The sequence below is a fragment of the Miniopterus natalensis genome, chromosome 8, assembly GCF_054644295.1.
Source record: "Miniopterus natalensis isolate mMinNat1 chromosome 8, mMinNat1.hap1, whole genome shotgun sequence".
NCBI classification, from domain to species: domain Eukaryota; kingdom Metazoa; phylum Chordata; class Mammalia; order Chiroptera; family Miniopteridae; genus Miniopterus; species Miniopterus natalensis.
Window position 1 is genome coordinate 18,157,518 of NC_142088.1, and position 16,300 is coordinate 18,173,817.

Below are 16,300 nucleotides of genomic sequence, written 5' to 3' on the forward strand. Positions count from 1 at the left end.
GGTTCTGACATTTGCCAAACACACCAAGATCTTTGTGTATTTTATTTAAAGAGACTCATAGAGACCCTAGACCCTGTGCTTGTAACAAGAAAATATGACCACTGCCAATAAGTACCTCTTTAACATATTTCAAGTGAAAAATGGTCTTCTTTGTCCACAAAGCTATTGAGACCATCAAATATCTCATTAATATCAAAGATAACAGTATCTATCAGGCTCCTGATCTACCAATCTCATATCATCATAAAACACGGAAATAAGGTTGTTTCAGACTGACTTATTTTGTATTTATTTTTTTAATACACAAGAATACATTTTTTTAATTGATTTTTAGAGAGAGAGGGAGAGAGAAGCATTGATGTGAGAGAGAAACATCAATCGGTTGCCTCCCGTAAGCACCCAGACCAGGGATCGAATCAGCAACCTGGGTATGTGCCCTGACCAGGAATCAAACACACAACTTTTTTGGTGTACGGGACAATGCTTCAACCAAGCCATCCAGCCAGGCTAGAATGACTTATTTTAGTTAACCAATGCGGGCGCCCAGTCACCACCAATTCCTTTTCTAAATACTACAGTACATTCTGTCCATTACATTTTTCTACACTTTGGCCAACTTCCATGTCACTTGAAAAACCCATCTTTTAAAAAAATTGAATTTGCCTGGTCGGCGTGGCTCAGCGGTTGAGCATCAACCTATGATCCAGGAGATGGCTGTTCGATTCCCGGTCAGGGCACATGCCCGGGTTGCGGGCTCGATTGCCAGTTGGGGGTGTGCAGGAGGCAGCTAGCTGATCAATGACTCTCTCATCAGTGATGTTTCTCTCTCTCTCTCCCTCTCCCTTCCTCTCTCTGAAATCAATAAAGACACATTTAAAAACAAGAAATTTAATTCATCTATCACTATAGTCAACTAAGCTCGCTCCTACTCTCCACAATTCTTCAAAGATAAACTATGGCCCCATGATCACACATCCAAATTCTTTCAATAATCTGGCTTATAGTTCGCCTGAACCTGGCAACAGGCTTATTTAAAATAGCCCCACATTCTCTGTATCTTCATTTTCTTGAACTTCCCTTTCCTCTTAACCATGTGTGTTCTTTTCTGATAAGATTACCTTGATGGGGGGAGGAGGGGGAAGCTCAATTAATATTATCAACTTCCCCAAATAATTGGCTTTTTTTTTTTTTGTAAAAAAAAAAATTTGTAAAACCTTTTCTAAGATATCCTTGGCATTCACTCTCTCCTTCAGTAAATCTGGACTTCTGCTATCCTGCCCTTTTTTTTAAGTGCTGACTCCTCCTTCAGATTCATCCTCATATGAAGGTCGCTTCGTACAGCTTTTGTAGACAATCTTTTTAAAGGGTTGAGATCAGACTGGTTCCAGAAGTCGTGATGGTTTTTCAACTGCAGGTGCTTCCCTTTCATTTTCCTTAGAGACACAATTTGAGGTTGAACTGTAAAAATGCCATTGTTGGAGCCTCCTGCTCCAGTCCTCTCCCAACACTAGGAAGTCAGGTTTCCTAAAGCAAATGTCTTTTGCAATGACTTCCATGATGACAGGTCACCCTCTTCATGATCTTCGAAACCTTCTTAACTTTCCAAGAGGTGAAATCATCAGCCAAATGGATTTCGAACTCTACTTTCAGCAAGCCGAAATTGCCAACAGATGTGCCCAGAGAACAGACAGCCTCTGCCATGACAGATCCCACCTCTGACCCACATCTGTAGTTTGTATCGCAAAGGCATCCTCCATGTAGCACAGTCTACAGTTAATTCTCACACAGTGTCACGTCTGCTTCACTGTCCTTTTATACTCACCTGAATGCTCTCCACCATTTTCCAATTTCTGCTTTGAAAACTCCCATAAAGATGAGTATCTTACTCATGGTCAATGCTACTCAAGTCTCCTCTTTTCCCACACCCTGTCTATTGTTAAATAAGATATAGCTTTTCATTACTGTAAGTCAAATGCCATTTTACCACATCTTGATGATAATGGTTAATACTGACAATTATGAGAAATTTGTTGTAGAAATGTAAATGTTTCTATTTATTTTAGCACAGTTGTTTAAATTCAAAAGCTTCTCTTTTCTTGTCATATTTTTAGGCTCAAAATAGGGAGTAGCAAAGAATTAGGCAGGCATTTCTCATCTGAGGAGACAGTTCAGCTTTAGAGAGCTGTTAAAAATTCACACTCCATGAAAAATCATGAAATACATTGCTTCATCTTTATAATAATGACTTTCGGTTACTATAACATAATGAAATCCCACAATTCTTTATTTACTTATGTATTTACTTTTATATAATGCCACCTTAGGACTAAACTTTAAATTCATTTTTAATTACATCTAAAAGAGTAAACTTCTTCCCCCATTTTTTAAAAGCATTTCATTTCTTACGTACTGTTATGTTAGATTTTAGTAATAGTTTCCCTTATTTTTCCTTTTATACCAAATTTCTTTTGAATACGGCCATTATTATTTTTGAGTTAGTAGACTAAAGTCTCAAATAAGACAGCTAAAAATGAAGAATGAATTCATTCTGTAGAGAAGAAAACTTTTTAATAAATATAGCATATGTGAAAAGCATTTTAAATTATAGTAGAAAGAAGTTCTGGAAAATGTGAATGTCTTTCCCAGAATCTAGTTCAAGCATCTGAAAGGTTCAGGAAAACAAGCTACTGGGTAACAGCAGAAGCGGATAGGCTTTAAAATGTTAAATGAAGAAAGAGAAATGCGCAGAGCAGAACATCCATGTTATAAATGCGAAGAAAGACCACCTTGGAAGTTGCACATTAAGGGAAGAGCAGTCAGATGTAGTTCCTTTAAACTGGGTAGGGTGGTACGGAGGGAGAAGACAAGAAATAAAAGGTATCAACCAAAAGGGGTGGGGAGGAGGTGTGGGAAAAATGAGAAAGGGTGGAGTAAAACCCACACCAAATCCCCTCAGCCATACGGGACAGAGGAAGTCAGAGGGACCAGCTGGCATGAGATCTATGGCCCAGCTCTCCAGCCTGTTTGGATTCCAGATGGTGACTACCTCCTACCTTTTTGGTCAGCAGGGTGAGGGGGCACATGTGGGTACTTGGAGGGCTTCTTGATATGGAAGTTCACGTTGTCCAGCTCCACGTTCAGGCTGATAGAAGCGGCTGAGTCACTGTCCACTGTGGACTGGAAACTGCTGACTGAGGTGCGCTTGCTAGGACTGGCAGAATCTTTTAGTGTTGGGGAGGGGAAAGAAATATAGGGAGAGGAGGGGAGCAAAAAATGGGTTGCATCAGGGTATTGGAGGAAAGGAGAAAGATGTTTTTTTTAATATACAAGCCCAATGTGCAATACCAAAATGGATACAGTATTTTCATGTCCTTCTGTGTAGACTTAATACAATTTGAACAAGTTAAATATGAAGTGAATTGTTTAAAGGAAGTGTATTGGAGGTTCTGCAGAAAGTCTGATATCGTAGAAGAGGTGAGAAGGTTGTCTGCTGTGATATTAGCTCAGAGTTATTTTTAAGCTGCTGCAAACTAGAGACTATGGCAAAATCTAAAAACGCCAGGAGCCTAACAAGTAGGTTTCTTAAGAAAATACTGTATCTAGGACAAGGATTGCTATCAGATGTTTACATTTAGTTGGAACCATAAATCTTAAAGTAGGATCATTTCAACTAGACAAAGAAAACATTCATTTTATCGTACATATACAGTAATGAGTCATAAAAATTAAAATGTCAGAAAGTCAAACTCACTAGTCAAATTATCGTCACCTTCTTCGGCTATCTGTTCTGTGTCACTGTCATCAAACTTTATGTCCTTAAACCAGGATGGCTCAGAGTGTCCTTCCACAGAGTTCACTGAGTCACTGTCCGGAGAAGGGGTCTCGGAAAACTCTGTGCTCTGCAAGGACCAACACAGGAGCTGAGTAATCTGCCTTCAATAGCAGCAGCATTGAGGCTGTCACACTGCAAATAAATTCTAGCCCGATATTATTACAAAGCTAAGCAATGAATAAATTTATAAAAAAATAAGCAAGTTAACAGCAATTAAATTGTAAACAAACATCATGCTGACAATTCTACTCTTAAAATTATAATTTTAATATACATGAAATATAATTTGACATATGTACTGAATAGTACATGTCAAATTAACATAAACCAAAAGTGAAAATATATCTTTTTTTAAATTTCTTTATTTACTGATTGATTTTAGAGGGAGAGGAAGGGAGAGAGAGAAACATCGATTTGCTGTTCTACCCATTTATACATTCAATGGCTGATTCTTGTATGTGCCCTGAATGGGGAAGGAACCCGCAACAATGGTGTATCAGGATGAGGCCCTAACCAAATGACCTACCCGGCCAGGGTGAAAATATATCTTTTTTTAAAGTTCTATCTTTAAATGATTCCCACTTCCTAAGTAAAAGAAAAGAATATTCATCGTTTTACCATTGCTGTACAATTTAATACTACTAATGCATCAATACCTATTGCAATGGTGACAGTAAATGTTTTCAATCACTTTGTTATGTATACTCCCTTAGTCCTAAAAGCACAGACACAGTAAAACTGAAAACCACTGAAGATAAATGACAAGCAACTATAACATTACAAGGTCAAGCCTAAGAAAAGCCACGCCAACTGAATACTGTTTGATTCCAATAGGTTTTTTATATCACATCACCACTACCTACTAAGTATAAACGTGTTTTTTTGTGTGTGTTTTTATCCTCACTGGAGGATATTTTTTCCATTGCTTTTCAGAGAGAGTGGAAGGGGGAGAGAGAGAGAGAGAAACATCGACAGGAGAGAGACACAATGATTAGTTGCCTCCCGCTCGTGCGCCGACCGGGGCCGGGAATTCAGCCTGCAACTGAGGCACATGCCCTGGGCCAGATTCCAACCCTGGACCGTTCAGTCTGTTGGCCGACACGCTAACCACTAAGCCAAACTAACTAGGGCTAAAAACAATGTTTTAACTTTCCTCAAACAGCAAGGAAAAAACATGTTAGACCTAAGATCATTTCTGTTTTAAACATTAACAAATACACGGGGGAGGGATGGATTGGGGGACATGGTGAAAGGTGTGCAAGGGATTCAGAAGTACAGGTTGGCAGTTACAAAATAGTCATGAGGATGTAAAGTACAGCATAGGAAATATAGTCAATAATATTGTAACAACTATGTATGGTGCTAAGTGGGTACTGGAAATACTAGGAAAACTTTGTAAAATATATGATTGTCTAACCACTATGCTGTACACCTGAAACTAATACAAAATAATATTGAATAAACTGTAATTGAAAAAGGTGAATAATAAAATACACACACACACACACAAAACATGTTAGGGAAATGTATCTTTGGGTAATTCAACTACTTTTTATTCCCGCTGATAAAGAAAGACACCACAAGCTAGCAATATTCCCATTATTGTAACACAGAAACTACCTGCAGTGGTCTGTACAGCGCATACTCATCCCTGAAGATCTGATCATGATGACTGACACAATCCAGCCAGCGCCCGTCAACCATTGCTTGTCCAATTGCTATAGCTTGCGCCCTGCATCAAGACCAACAACAAAAACTTTTAAAAGTCAGTCAGGGACAGTATGGACGAACCTAGAGAATATTATGCTAAGTGAAATAAGCCAGGCAGCGAAAGACAAGTATCACATGATCTCGCTTATACATGGAATCTAACGAACTTAATAAACTGATGAACAGAATAGATTCAATGACATGGAAGCATAGACGAGACTGACGAATATCAGAGGGATGGAGGACGGCGGGTGGGTGGAGGGGGAGAGAGTCACCAAAGCACTTATATGCATATATGCACAACCCAAGGACATGGACAATGGTGGGGAGAGGGACTGGGGAGGTCCGGGAAGGGATGGGGTGGAACGGGTCATTGGGGAGGAAAAGGGACATCTGTTATCTTTTAAACAAAAATAAAATTTAAAAAAAAAAAAAGTCAGAATAATTTTACAGGTATGAGATGAGACATAAACTGAATTTTTTCCATCCCCATCAGAGTTGGAATTTCAAATGGTCCTTGGATAGGTGAGGGATAAAACAAGAGACACTTAAAGCTAAATTAAAAGTTTTCTAGGTACCACAGAATAGGAAAACCTACTGGTAAGGCAGTCCTAACAAAACGTAATTTAATTCCAGCATTTTTGAAGTACTCAATGCATGCATATCCCTGTACTTATAAGCGCAGTAAAAAAATATTGAGAATAGCAGAATTCCTGCCCTCAAGGAGCTTACAGTCTTGATGAGAAAACAATACCAAATATTACAGATATAAATGCATTATGTATATGCATTTTGTACCTACTTAGACACTTAACACATTGCATTTATGTGGCATTTCACAATTTATAAAGCACTTTAACCATATTATTTCATTTCGTCCTCATGGCTTCTTCACAAAAATGTGTATTTTCCTCATATTAGAACTGAGAAGTCTAGTCTCAATGAGACTGAATAACTTGTCTAAAAGCACACAGCAAAAAGAGATATAACCAAAACTGGAACCCAGAGCATCACTTTTTAACACTGCTTCTCTCTCTTCCTACATACTTGTTTCTTCCCATGACAGGAAAAGGAGCTAATCCAAGCAAGTAGAAAAGCTAAGGAACATAACTTGAAAGGCAACAGGACCTGTCTATTTCTTTTTTACAAATGATTTATAAAAAATCCTGCTTAGCCCATCCGGCATGGCTCAGCGCTTGAGCATCGACCTAGGATCCAGGAGATCCCAGTTCGATTCCTGGTCAGGGCACAAGCCTGGGTTGTGGACTCGATCCCCAGGGGGGTGTGAAGGCAGCCGATCAATGACTCATCATTGATGTTTCTCTCTCTCTTCCCCTCTCCCTTCCTCTCTCTGAAATCAATAAAGACGTATTTAAAACAAAAAAACAAAACAAAAAAAACCCCTGCTTAACTAAAGAGCTCTGTTTTGGGAATTAATGCACACTTCTGCTTTTAATCAATTAGGTAAATTGTGACCCCAATTGGCTCCTTGCATCTATTCTCTACAGGTTATAACCCAGAAGGGAGGAGTGTTGACTAATTAGCACCCCACACACCAAATGCAGAAAACAAAAGCTACTCACAAAGAACATTGCTCCCTTTATATGTACAACAATGTGCCCTCATTAAAAATAAGTTAATAAATAATATCAAAAAGTCTGTCTTTCTTAAGATCACATTACCTCGTAGTAATATGTCCATTACGGATGAGCCAGTTGACTAATTCCTTCCCTACAATGCAGTTAGGATGTGTTCTCAGCCAGTAGCGGTGATCCTGAAACTCCATTCCACTACTGTGATGGCAGATTTTTTTCCACAGGTCCTTTAATTGAACGCTGTCCTGAAGTCACATTACAAGCAAGTAATTACTCCAGAGTAGGATGCTATATACCTTTTCAGATTCTTTCTTGTGATTTTTAGATTAATAAGAAGAAACTTGATTCAGATGTCTTTGTATAGCTAACTTACACAATAAAAATGATACCTGCATGGGGACCAGCTTAAATTCAGCTCATCTAATTCCAAACATAACTTTTTCTCTTGAAAACCACAACTACTACACCCACCTTCCTACTCCCAAAAAAACCAACTATGCCAAATAACTTTTTGCCGTCGACAGCACATATTATCAGTCTCCTAGTTATCTAAACACAAAATTTTACACTCCTCTGAGATAGGGCAAAGGAGAGGGACCAAACAGTCAATAACACTAATCTACAGTAAAGGTCTCTAGTAGCCTTCACCAGATTCTCACCATTCTCACTATGCCCAACTGACAGGTGAATTTTCCTAAAGAAAGGCCTTTAATGAATTACTCCCTTCTCAAAAACACTTCCAACGTCGCTCAGCGCCTTTAGGTTCAAATCACCTTCTACCAGTTAGCCCCAAAAAACTTTCCAATCCCATTGTTCACAGACTCCAACTTAATCTCTCTCCCAACCTTTCCCAATCAATAAATCCTACTTCAGCCTGGCTGGGCGTGGCTCAGAGGTTGAGCATCGACCTAGAATCCAGGAGATCGAGGTTTGATTCCCTGTCAGGGCACATGCTGGGGTTGCGGGCTCGATCCCCTTGGGGGCGTGCAGGAGGCAGCTGACCAACGACATCTCTCTCATCATTGATGTTTCTATCGCTCTCTCCCCCTCTCCCTTCCTCTCTCTGAAATCAATAAAGATGTATTTTAAAATAAATAAATAAATCCTACTTCAATCCATGAAAAATGCCACACTTATTCTCACCTCTATACCTTTCCTCACACCTTTAAATAAGGTCTGCTTTCCTCAGTGCCTACCCAAATCCACTCCACCCTTCATGGTCCAGTCCAAGCCTTTCGGTTTTAGTTAGTCTTTCCTAACTCCCTCACTACTAATGATCTATTTTTTATAATTAAAGTATTACTTCTTTTACTATTAAGGACCTGCCCATCGACCTCATATCTATCCTCTGAACTGCGAGCTTGAGGACAGAAGCCATATCTTCCATTTCTTTGAGTCACTCTTAGGACTGAACATAGTATTTTACACATAGATAAATTCAATCAACAACTGATTATTATCTCATATAAACATGTAGTATTAAATGTCTGAAAGGCATTCCATGTGTATGAGAAACATGTTTTAAAGATTTAACAGCAATCTGGGACCTAACTAAAAGTTAAGCTCTCTTATTAGGTAGGCACCTGAATTCTGATTTTGCCAGATGAAAGGGGTCAAGAAAATATTAGTGTAGTATATGCACATGGAATGCTTGACCAATTTCCCATGTGATCCTAATAAACACTTAAGCTAATTATTTCTTCTATGTAATTTATATGCTAACTGGCTATTTCATTTGTATGTTTCTTTAAGAAAGAAAAATCAGAGAGATAAACATTCTTTATCTCTGTGGGTTGAAGACACTGGGCCAGTACCAGAAGGATCTTGCGCTCATCCTCGCTGGTCTCTGTCCTCACATAAGGTCGGTTAGCCTGGGGGCTGACAGACGTCTCATATGAAGGTACCATGGGAGAACCAGATCGATCCAGTGACAGGTTAGTAATGCTGGATGATCTGGAAATAAAAACAAAAAGTGAAAACACAGTTGTAAATTCATCATCAATAAGTAGAATTACAGTGAAAATTCATTTTTAAATAAATGCTTATTTGCCAATGTTAAGGGTACTTTTAAAAGTAGTTATGATGGTTATACATGATGTTATCACTGGGGGAGACTGGACGAAGAGCATCCAGAAATTCTCTGTGCTATATTTTCAACTTCTATGTTAGTCTAAAATTATTTCAAAATGAGTTTAAAAGAAAGTCATTATGGCAAGATTACAGGAAAACAGTTATAGAAGTAACTCATATATCAGTAATATTTCAAAGGAAGTAGATATATAAACTCTTCTTTTTAAAATGCTGAAAATTAGTATTTTTATTTAACTGACATATAAAGAATCAGTCTAAATGCAGAAATAATCTTGCAGATCAGGAACAGGAAAGCATGGCCCATAGGCCAAATAGTTTTTGCATAACCAGTGAAATTAGAATGTTCTTTTTATTTAAACATTTCCAATGTTCTAATGACAGGAAACACAAACTTTGAACCACAACTAAACATAATGTTATTCCCCCAAAACAAATTCCTTTCTTCTCATTAGACCTATATATTAAAAATATTGTCCTCAGTTATTATTACTTTTTGAATTTGATCAATAAAAGGATAGTGAAAATATGTTTCCTCACTTGTTGTATGAGTACTTACATAATATCCTTAATTTTGCTTCTTGGCAAAGTTACCAAATAAATGACTTGTAAGTGGAATATCAATAGCATTGAGCAAGCTTTTATTTATTAAAAAAATTTAGCTAGAAATTTAGTTAGCTTTTACCTAGAAGAAAATGAAACCCAAGTTTAGCACCCATATAAAGAATAAATGGCAGATGCATCAATGATGTAGTAGACACTATATACTCATTCAGTAGAGCAATATATGTATCTTCCCTCATTTAATCCTCATAGCATCCTATGAAGTAGATACTACTAGATCCATTCTACAGATAAATCAGAGAGTAAGTAATTTATCTAAGGTGACTCAGCTAATAAATAACAGGGCTGCCATTCAAAACCAGGTCTCACTAGAACCAACATGAAGATAAAAATACTCTTAATATAATTTTTAAAATTATGCATAGGTTTGTAACATGTTTAGCAAAAATCATTTTAATAGTTAATAAGAAACCACTGATATTAAATAAAAGTATATAAGCAAGATTTTAAAGATAATCAGTTATTCATTTCTAGGCTTTTTTTTAGTGAGTAGTTGCCACTATGTCTTATTTAACTAATTAAAATCCCTTTTCCAATGTGTGCATTACCCAGGCAACCAGCCTCTCTAACATTCTAACCATACCTACACATTATTCTGATATAGTGGCAACAAGAATACAAGAAAGTTAGTCAATTTTGTTGTCAAATATTCTAATAAGTAGCCTAGTAGTAAGAATGCTGACAAATTTTACTTAAAGTTCATATTCACTGACTAAATTACATCTTTCCTAAAGACTCATCAATTCTTAGCATCCCTCATCATCAACTTCACACGAGCTCCACATCCCTCTGCATCTCCCTCCTTCACTACATCAAAACGCCTCTTTCCAGTTCTCCTTCCAAACTCTCCTGAACCCCGAAGGACCCACGGAACTGCCTGTCAAGGTTAGCAACATTGCTGTTAAATCCAACAGTCAGATTTCACTCCTCATCTTACCTGACATATCAGCAGGAAATTCCCTCCCTTGAAAAACTGCCTTCACTTAGCTACTAAGAGAACACACTTTCCAGGGTTTCCTCTCACCTCATCACTGCTTCTCCTTCTCGGGCCCCTTTTCTGGTTCCTCTTTATGTCCCCACCCTAGACATAAAGTCCTTGGTCCCCATTTCCTCACTCTCCACACTCACTCTTTTGATGATCTCCATCCTGGTTCACAGTTTTAAATACCATCCATATGATGACAACACCCAAGTTTTATATGTCCAGCTTATACCTCTCCCCTAAACTCCAGACTTATATATCTGTCTACTGACATCTCACTTGGATGTCTAGAACGTATCTCAAATTCAACATGACTAAAATGAAACTGTTCCTCCCAGTATTCCCCATCTCGATAAATGACAATTGCATCCTTCCAACCACTCAGGCCAAAAACCTGAGTCATCTTTTACCTCAATTGTTTAGCAAATCTTGTAAGCACTACAATCAAAATATACCTAGAATCTGATCATTCACCCCCACTTCTGCTCAGACCTGAGTCAATTCTCTTGCCTGGATTATTGCACCAGTTTTATAAGTGGTCTCCCTGCTCCTACTCGCAGGTCCTATAATCTATTCAACAGAGCAGCCAGAGTGCTCCTTTCAAAATATAATTCACATCCTGTAATCCTCCTAAACTCCCCTATTAAATTTAATACTTGAGCCAGGCCGGGCGTGGCTCAGCAGTTGAGCATCGACCTAGGATCCAGGAGATCGAGGTTCGATTCCCGGTCAGGGCACATGCCCGGGTTGCGGGCTTGATCCCCAATGACTCTCTCATCATTGGTGTTCCTATCTCTCCCTCTGCTGCCCTCTCCCTGAAGTCAGTAAAGATATATAAAAAAATAAAATAAATTTAATACTTGATTAAATTTAAGTTCATCTGCTAAACTAAGAGGGTACAGGTTCCAAGATCTGAAGTCAGTGGAATAGTGAAAAAAGGCCACTCAGACACTACAAGTGAGAGCTGACTAGTAAAAGGGAAATGATAGTTTACTTCAGATTTTAGAGGTAAAAAAGTGTATAACAATCAATCCCACCCATTTTTATCTGTTCCTTCTTCTCATTACTATGAAAAGAAGGAAAACCACACAGAATATAGTGTTTCCATTTAGGAGTATACCTATTTCGAGCAGGAGATTTCCCAGCATCCTCTTGCACAGATACAAGTCTTGTTGAAAGAGAAGTATTTGAGGAGTCTGGATGAATCAAACTATAAAGAAAAAAGAAAAAAAAAAACTTGAGATGATTTGGAACAGTAACAAACAAATCCAATTTCAATGAAATGCTTTAACATTGAAAAGCAGATTATTTCCCCCTGTAATAATGAGAATATGGGTCATTTTGTTGTTGTTTTTGTTGTTTCCTTCCTTTAATTAAGGTGGAAACAGTATGGTTTTTATCTTAAGTATATCAAATGCCAAAAGACTGATAATAGAGTTTATTAAGTACATGGAATGTCATTAAAATACTAAATTGGTTAGATGGGTACTTACAGAACTCTTCTCACATGAATAATACAATACTGAAGTAGCTTAGGGGGGAAATCCTGAGCTCAAATACTTCATTCTCAGTCCCCATTATCCAATAGAATAGTACTGCAGAGTCAGACAAACCTAGGTCCAAGTGCAGGCTCTATCTCTTACTAGCTGTGTGACCTTGGGTACAATGCTTAATCTCTCTGAATCTCAGCATCTATATCTGTCAAGAGGAGAAAGTAGTGCCTACTGCAGAAATATGATGACTAAAAAAGAGTGAGCATTAACCAATTAGCACAAAACCTAAAACTATTCCACCTTTGACAGCTATTCTATATATCTTAGGATGCTTTCAAACCTGGTTTTTTTATTAAATCACATTGCCAATTCTGGGCTCATATAACAGGGTCGGGTACAACTGAAAGGTATTATAACTAAAGTAAGCAAGAACTAAAGAACCCCTATGCTTTGTTTTAATAAATGTAGAACTGATCTTTAAATTTTATAAAACACATGTAACACATAAAGAATCATGATGCCACAAACACTAGTGCAGCACTGAGGAATTTAAGAGAACATTATCACTGACTTTCAAGTGCTTGTGTTCTCCTACCCAATACCATCCCCCTCCCTGCCTTCAATGAAACTACCACTGTAAATTTTATATTTATCACTCTTCCTTTTCTTTAAGTTAACCGTATTTGTATCCCTGGACAGTGTGCTCATTCTGTATATTTTTGAACGCTATGTAAATAGAATCATCACTGGATATAAATGACTTTCTTTTCTGCTTTACATTATGTCCCTGAAATTCATATATATGGAATGTAGCCATAATTCATTCATACTGACCTCTGTTTAAATTCACTGATTGCATACTAATTCTTCACTCCCTTAAGGGGTAATCAGTATAATAAAAATTAATCAGAAAGATATTAGTTAAAATTCTAAGTTCTTTAACATGGCCAGATTGGTATTACGTATAAGAAAACAATTTAGCTAAAGAAAACAATCAGAAACTGATGAATCTAGCATTCTAATTCAAACAATTCCAGGTAACTTCCAAGAAAAAGTTGGCAATATCCTCCACTACCAGGCAGTATAGCATATTTACACATAGGGAAAAACATGAACTGTTCCCTAGGAAGGAAAAGAATCTAATTTCATTTGTAAATATTATGAATACAAATCTTATGAGTATTCTCATAAGAAGGCTACATTAGAAATTCTATTGTCTATTCAACAAATATTATCAAAATCATATATAGGTCACATACTGTTCTTGGTGCCAAGGACAGGACAGTGAATGAAAAAGATACAAAGTCTCTCCTCTTGTAGAGCTTACATTTTAATTGGTCAACATAATCACTGTCCATAAAGATCCTCTGTGATCTTTCTGGAGGCAAGCCAAACAAAAAAGAGAAAATGGGGAATGTGCAGGAAACAATTCAAAGAAGGTAAATGTTAACTAAAAGCACTCATAGGGCACAAGACTATCAGTATTTCCCAAATATAAAATTATATGTGACAGTACCTTTGCCAGGCAAAATCATCCTCTAAAAATATGTTGCGACTGGCTTTTCTACTCCCAACAGGTGTTCGGGGCTCACTGGGATCAAGTACAGACAACGAGGAAGCAGAATCTGAAAGAGCGTTCAAGTCTTCCCCAATGGAATTGCTGTCCGTGGAATGAGCATAACTTAAGGCTATTTTTCTACAGTATGTACAAGCTCGGAGGTCCCCTAGGGGGAAAAGTAAGAAAGAGATAACAATAATATATTACTTAACAGATGTATTAAATCTTTGGGTTAATAGTTAATCTAATAAAAAGGAAATGTCTTCAAACAAGGACTACCAAAAATACATTTTTTAAAAGTGAAATAATTTTATTAGCTCAGTTATATACTTTAAAAACCATCATTATGATAAATTCATTCAAGTATACATTACCTCAAATATTTGTAAGTTAAGAAAATATCACTCAATAATACTAAATAGAAAATTCTGATTAAAAGAATGTTTTCAAAGGTTCTAAAAGTAAAATAAGGGACAGAAGGTTCAAGAAAACAAAATTTAAATACAGTAAATAAACCAACATAAGTGGAAACAACATATTTTCCCCAGACAAAAAGCAAGAAAAACGTTATTTGGGTCTCCACTGTGAAGCCCTAGTAGCCTCCACGAGGGGGCATCATTTTAAAAACAAACTAATAGAAAATGGGCTGACAAATAATATGAAAAAAGGAGGTAGGGGGAGGAATTGTTAGGAAAATTCTTATAGTGAAAGAACGGAAATATTCTTGGGAGGACAAGCAACTAGATTATTTAATAGTTTTAAATATTGTAATTTCATTTAGGATCCAGTCCTGCCCAAATATGTTTTCATTTCTATTCTGTTTTTCTTTAACAATTGTTTGTATGATTCTATAAAATTTTAGTACACTAAAAAGGAGATAAGATAATTAAACTTTATAAGTAATGTTATTTAATAATTCAACCTTAAATTCTTTAGCATTAACATTAGAAAATTGATGTGATGAAATAAAAAGATTTCTTACAGTCAACTGTACTGTTTTTACAATAATTACTACCAAGTATAATTTATTTGTTTCGTTTTACTTTTTCATTTTAGACTACTATTATATAGTACTCAGTTGTATTAAATTATGCATGGGTTTTAAGCAAAATTAACAGTTTGCTTAGTTCGTAATATTTTGTTATAGCAGCCCTAGGAAACTAACACACAAACCATATTAAGAAGACGGGATTTTACCCTAAGGATAATGGGAGCTCTGCAAGTGTTTTAGACAGGGAAATACCCTGACATGATCCAATTAGCACTACATTTAATTAAGAATACCAACTAGAGTATGGAAAATGAATTACAGGTAGAAAAAAACTAATGGTAAAAAAATCTTTTCAAAGGCTGTAGCCATAACCTGGATGAAAGATAATTCAGGTCTAAACTCAGTAGCAGTTTAGGTAAAAAAAGCAGCAAATAAGGCCAAAAGGAAAATCTGCATGAAAATAAAAATAACATGAGAGATGCTTAGTGTGTTTCCATTTGGGTACCTTCTACCCGCCTTCTACTCTCAAGTAAGTCACTGTATTAATCCACACACCACTGTATAGTTTTTCTGCCTCAACAAATAATTAAAACATCTATATTGCTAAAATTTATGTAAGAATATGAGAGATGCAATTTGTTAAAGCAAGTGTCCTATACTCAAGGAAGATCTGTATTTTGTAAAATGAACACTCTCATAGTAATATAAACTGGTAACCCACTCTACCCACCTTGTGTAATAAATGTGAATGCCCCTAGGGCTTTTTGAGAGCATCTACGATACACTGTTACTCTACTTATTTACGAACCTCCTGATCTATTTTGTTATTCGACTATAAAGTCCTTAAAAGCAAAGTTGTGTCTCCCTTACCTCCTGTCCTCCATGGCTCATACATAAAACCCAAAATAAAAACCGGCTAAACATCAGTCTGTATTATAACTATTTTATACTTCTGACGTTTAAAAATTGTAAAACTGTCAATAAAATGCATTTACCTGTATAGCCCATAAATTTTCCCGGGATTTCTTGATTACAGCAGCGACTGCAGAAAATCTGCCCACACAGTCGGCAATGGTGTCTGCGCCGAAAGGTTGTAAACTTCTCACTACAGTCATAGCACTCCTTACATTGGCTATCTGGCATCCAGTACTGCTTCAGGTCACTATCCTGTAAGAATAAAAATATGTGAAGGCTCCTTGAAAATACTGATGAAGATGCAATGGCAAATGCAATGCTAATCAAAATCTTACAGAGTTTCTTTTGCAGAAATTGACAAACTATTTCTAAAATTCATTTGGGAATAGAAAGAGCCAAAATGCCCAAGACAATCCTGAAGAACAAAACTAAAGGACTTACGTGACCAGCCGTCAAGACTTATTCTAAAGCTACGATAATTTTAGACAGAGTATTAGTTGAATACTCTGAAA

At 36.9% G+C, this 16,300-nt stretch overlaps 1 protein-coding gene across 5 annotated transcripts in view; it reads right to left on the reverse strand.

The window, feature by feature from the left end:
* The window catches only part of PIKFYVE (phosphoinositide kinase, FYVE-type zinc finger containing), a 69,172-nt gene that overhangs the window by 43,398 nt on the left and 9,474 nt on the right, over nt 1-16,300 (reverse strand). For 3 of the 5 annotated variants that reach the window (XM_087819613.1, XM_087819612.1, XM_016196723.2), the window contains exons 6-13: nt 15,869-16,040; nt 13,841-14,048; nt 11,952-12,041; nt 8,952-9,090; nt 7,225-7,382; nt 5,453-5,564; nt 3,752-3,899; nt 3,054-3,221 (exon numbers count right to left, since the gene is read on the reverse strand). In XM_087819613.1, coding sequence (XP_087675739.1) covers nt 3,054-3,221; nt 3,752-3,899; nt 5,453-5,564; nt 7,225-7,382; nt 8,952-9,090; nt 11,952-12,041; nt 13,841-14,048; nt 15,869-16,040 — 1,195 coding nt within the window. The remainder of the gene's footprint in view (nt 1-3,053; nt 3,222-3,751; nt 3,900-5,452; nt 5,565-7,224; nt 7,383-8,951; nt 9,091-11,951; nt 12,042-13,840; nt 14,049-15,868; nt 16,041-16,300) is intronic. The other 2 variants (XM_087819615.1, XM_087819614.1) reach the window with 1 other exon arrangement.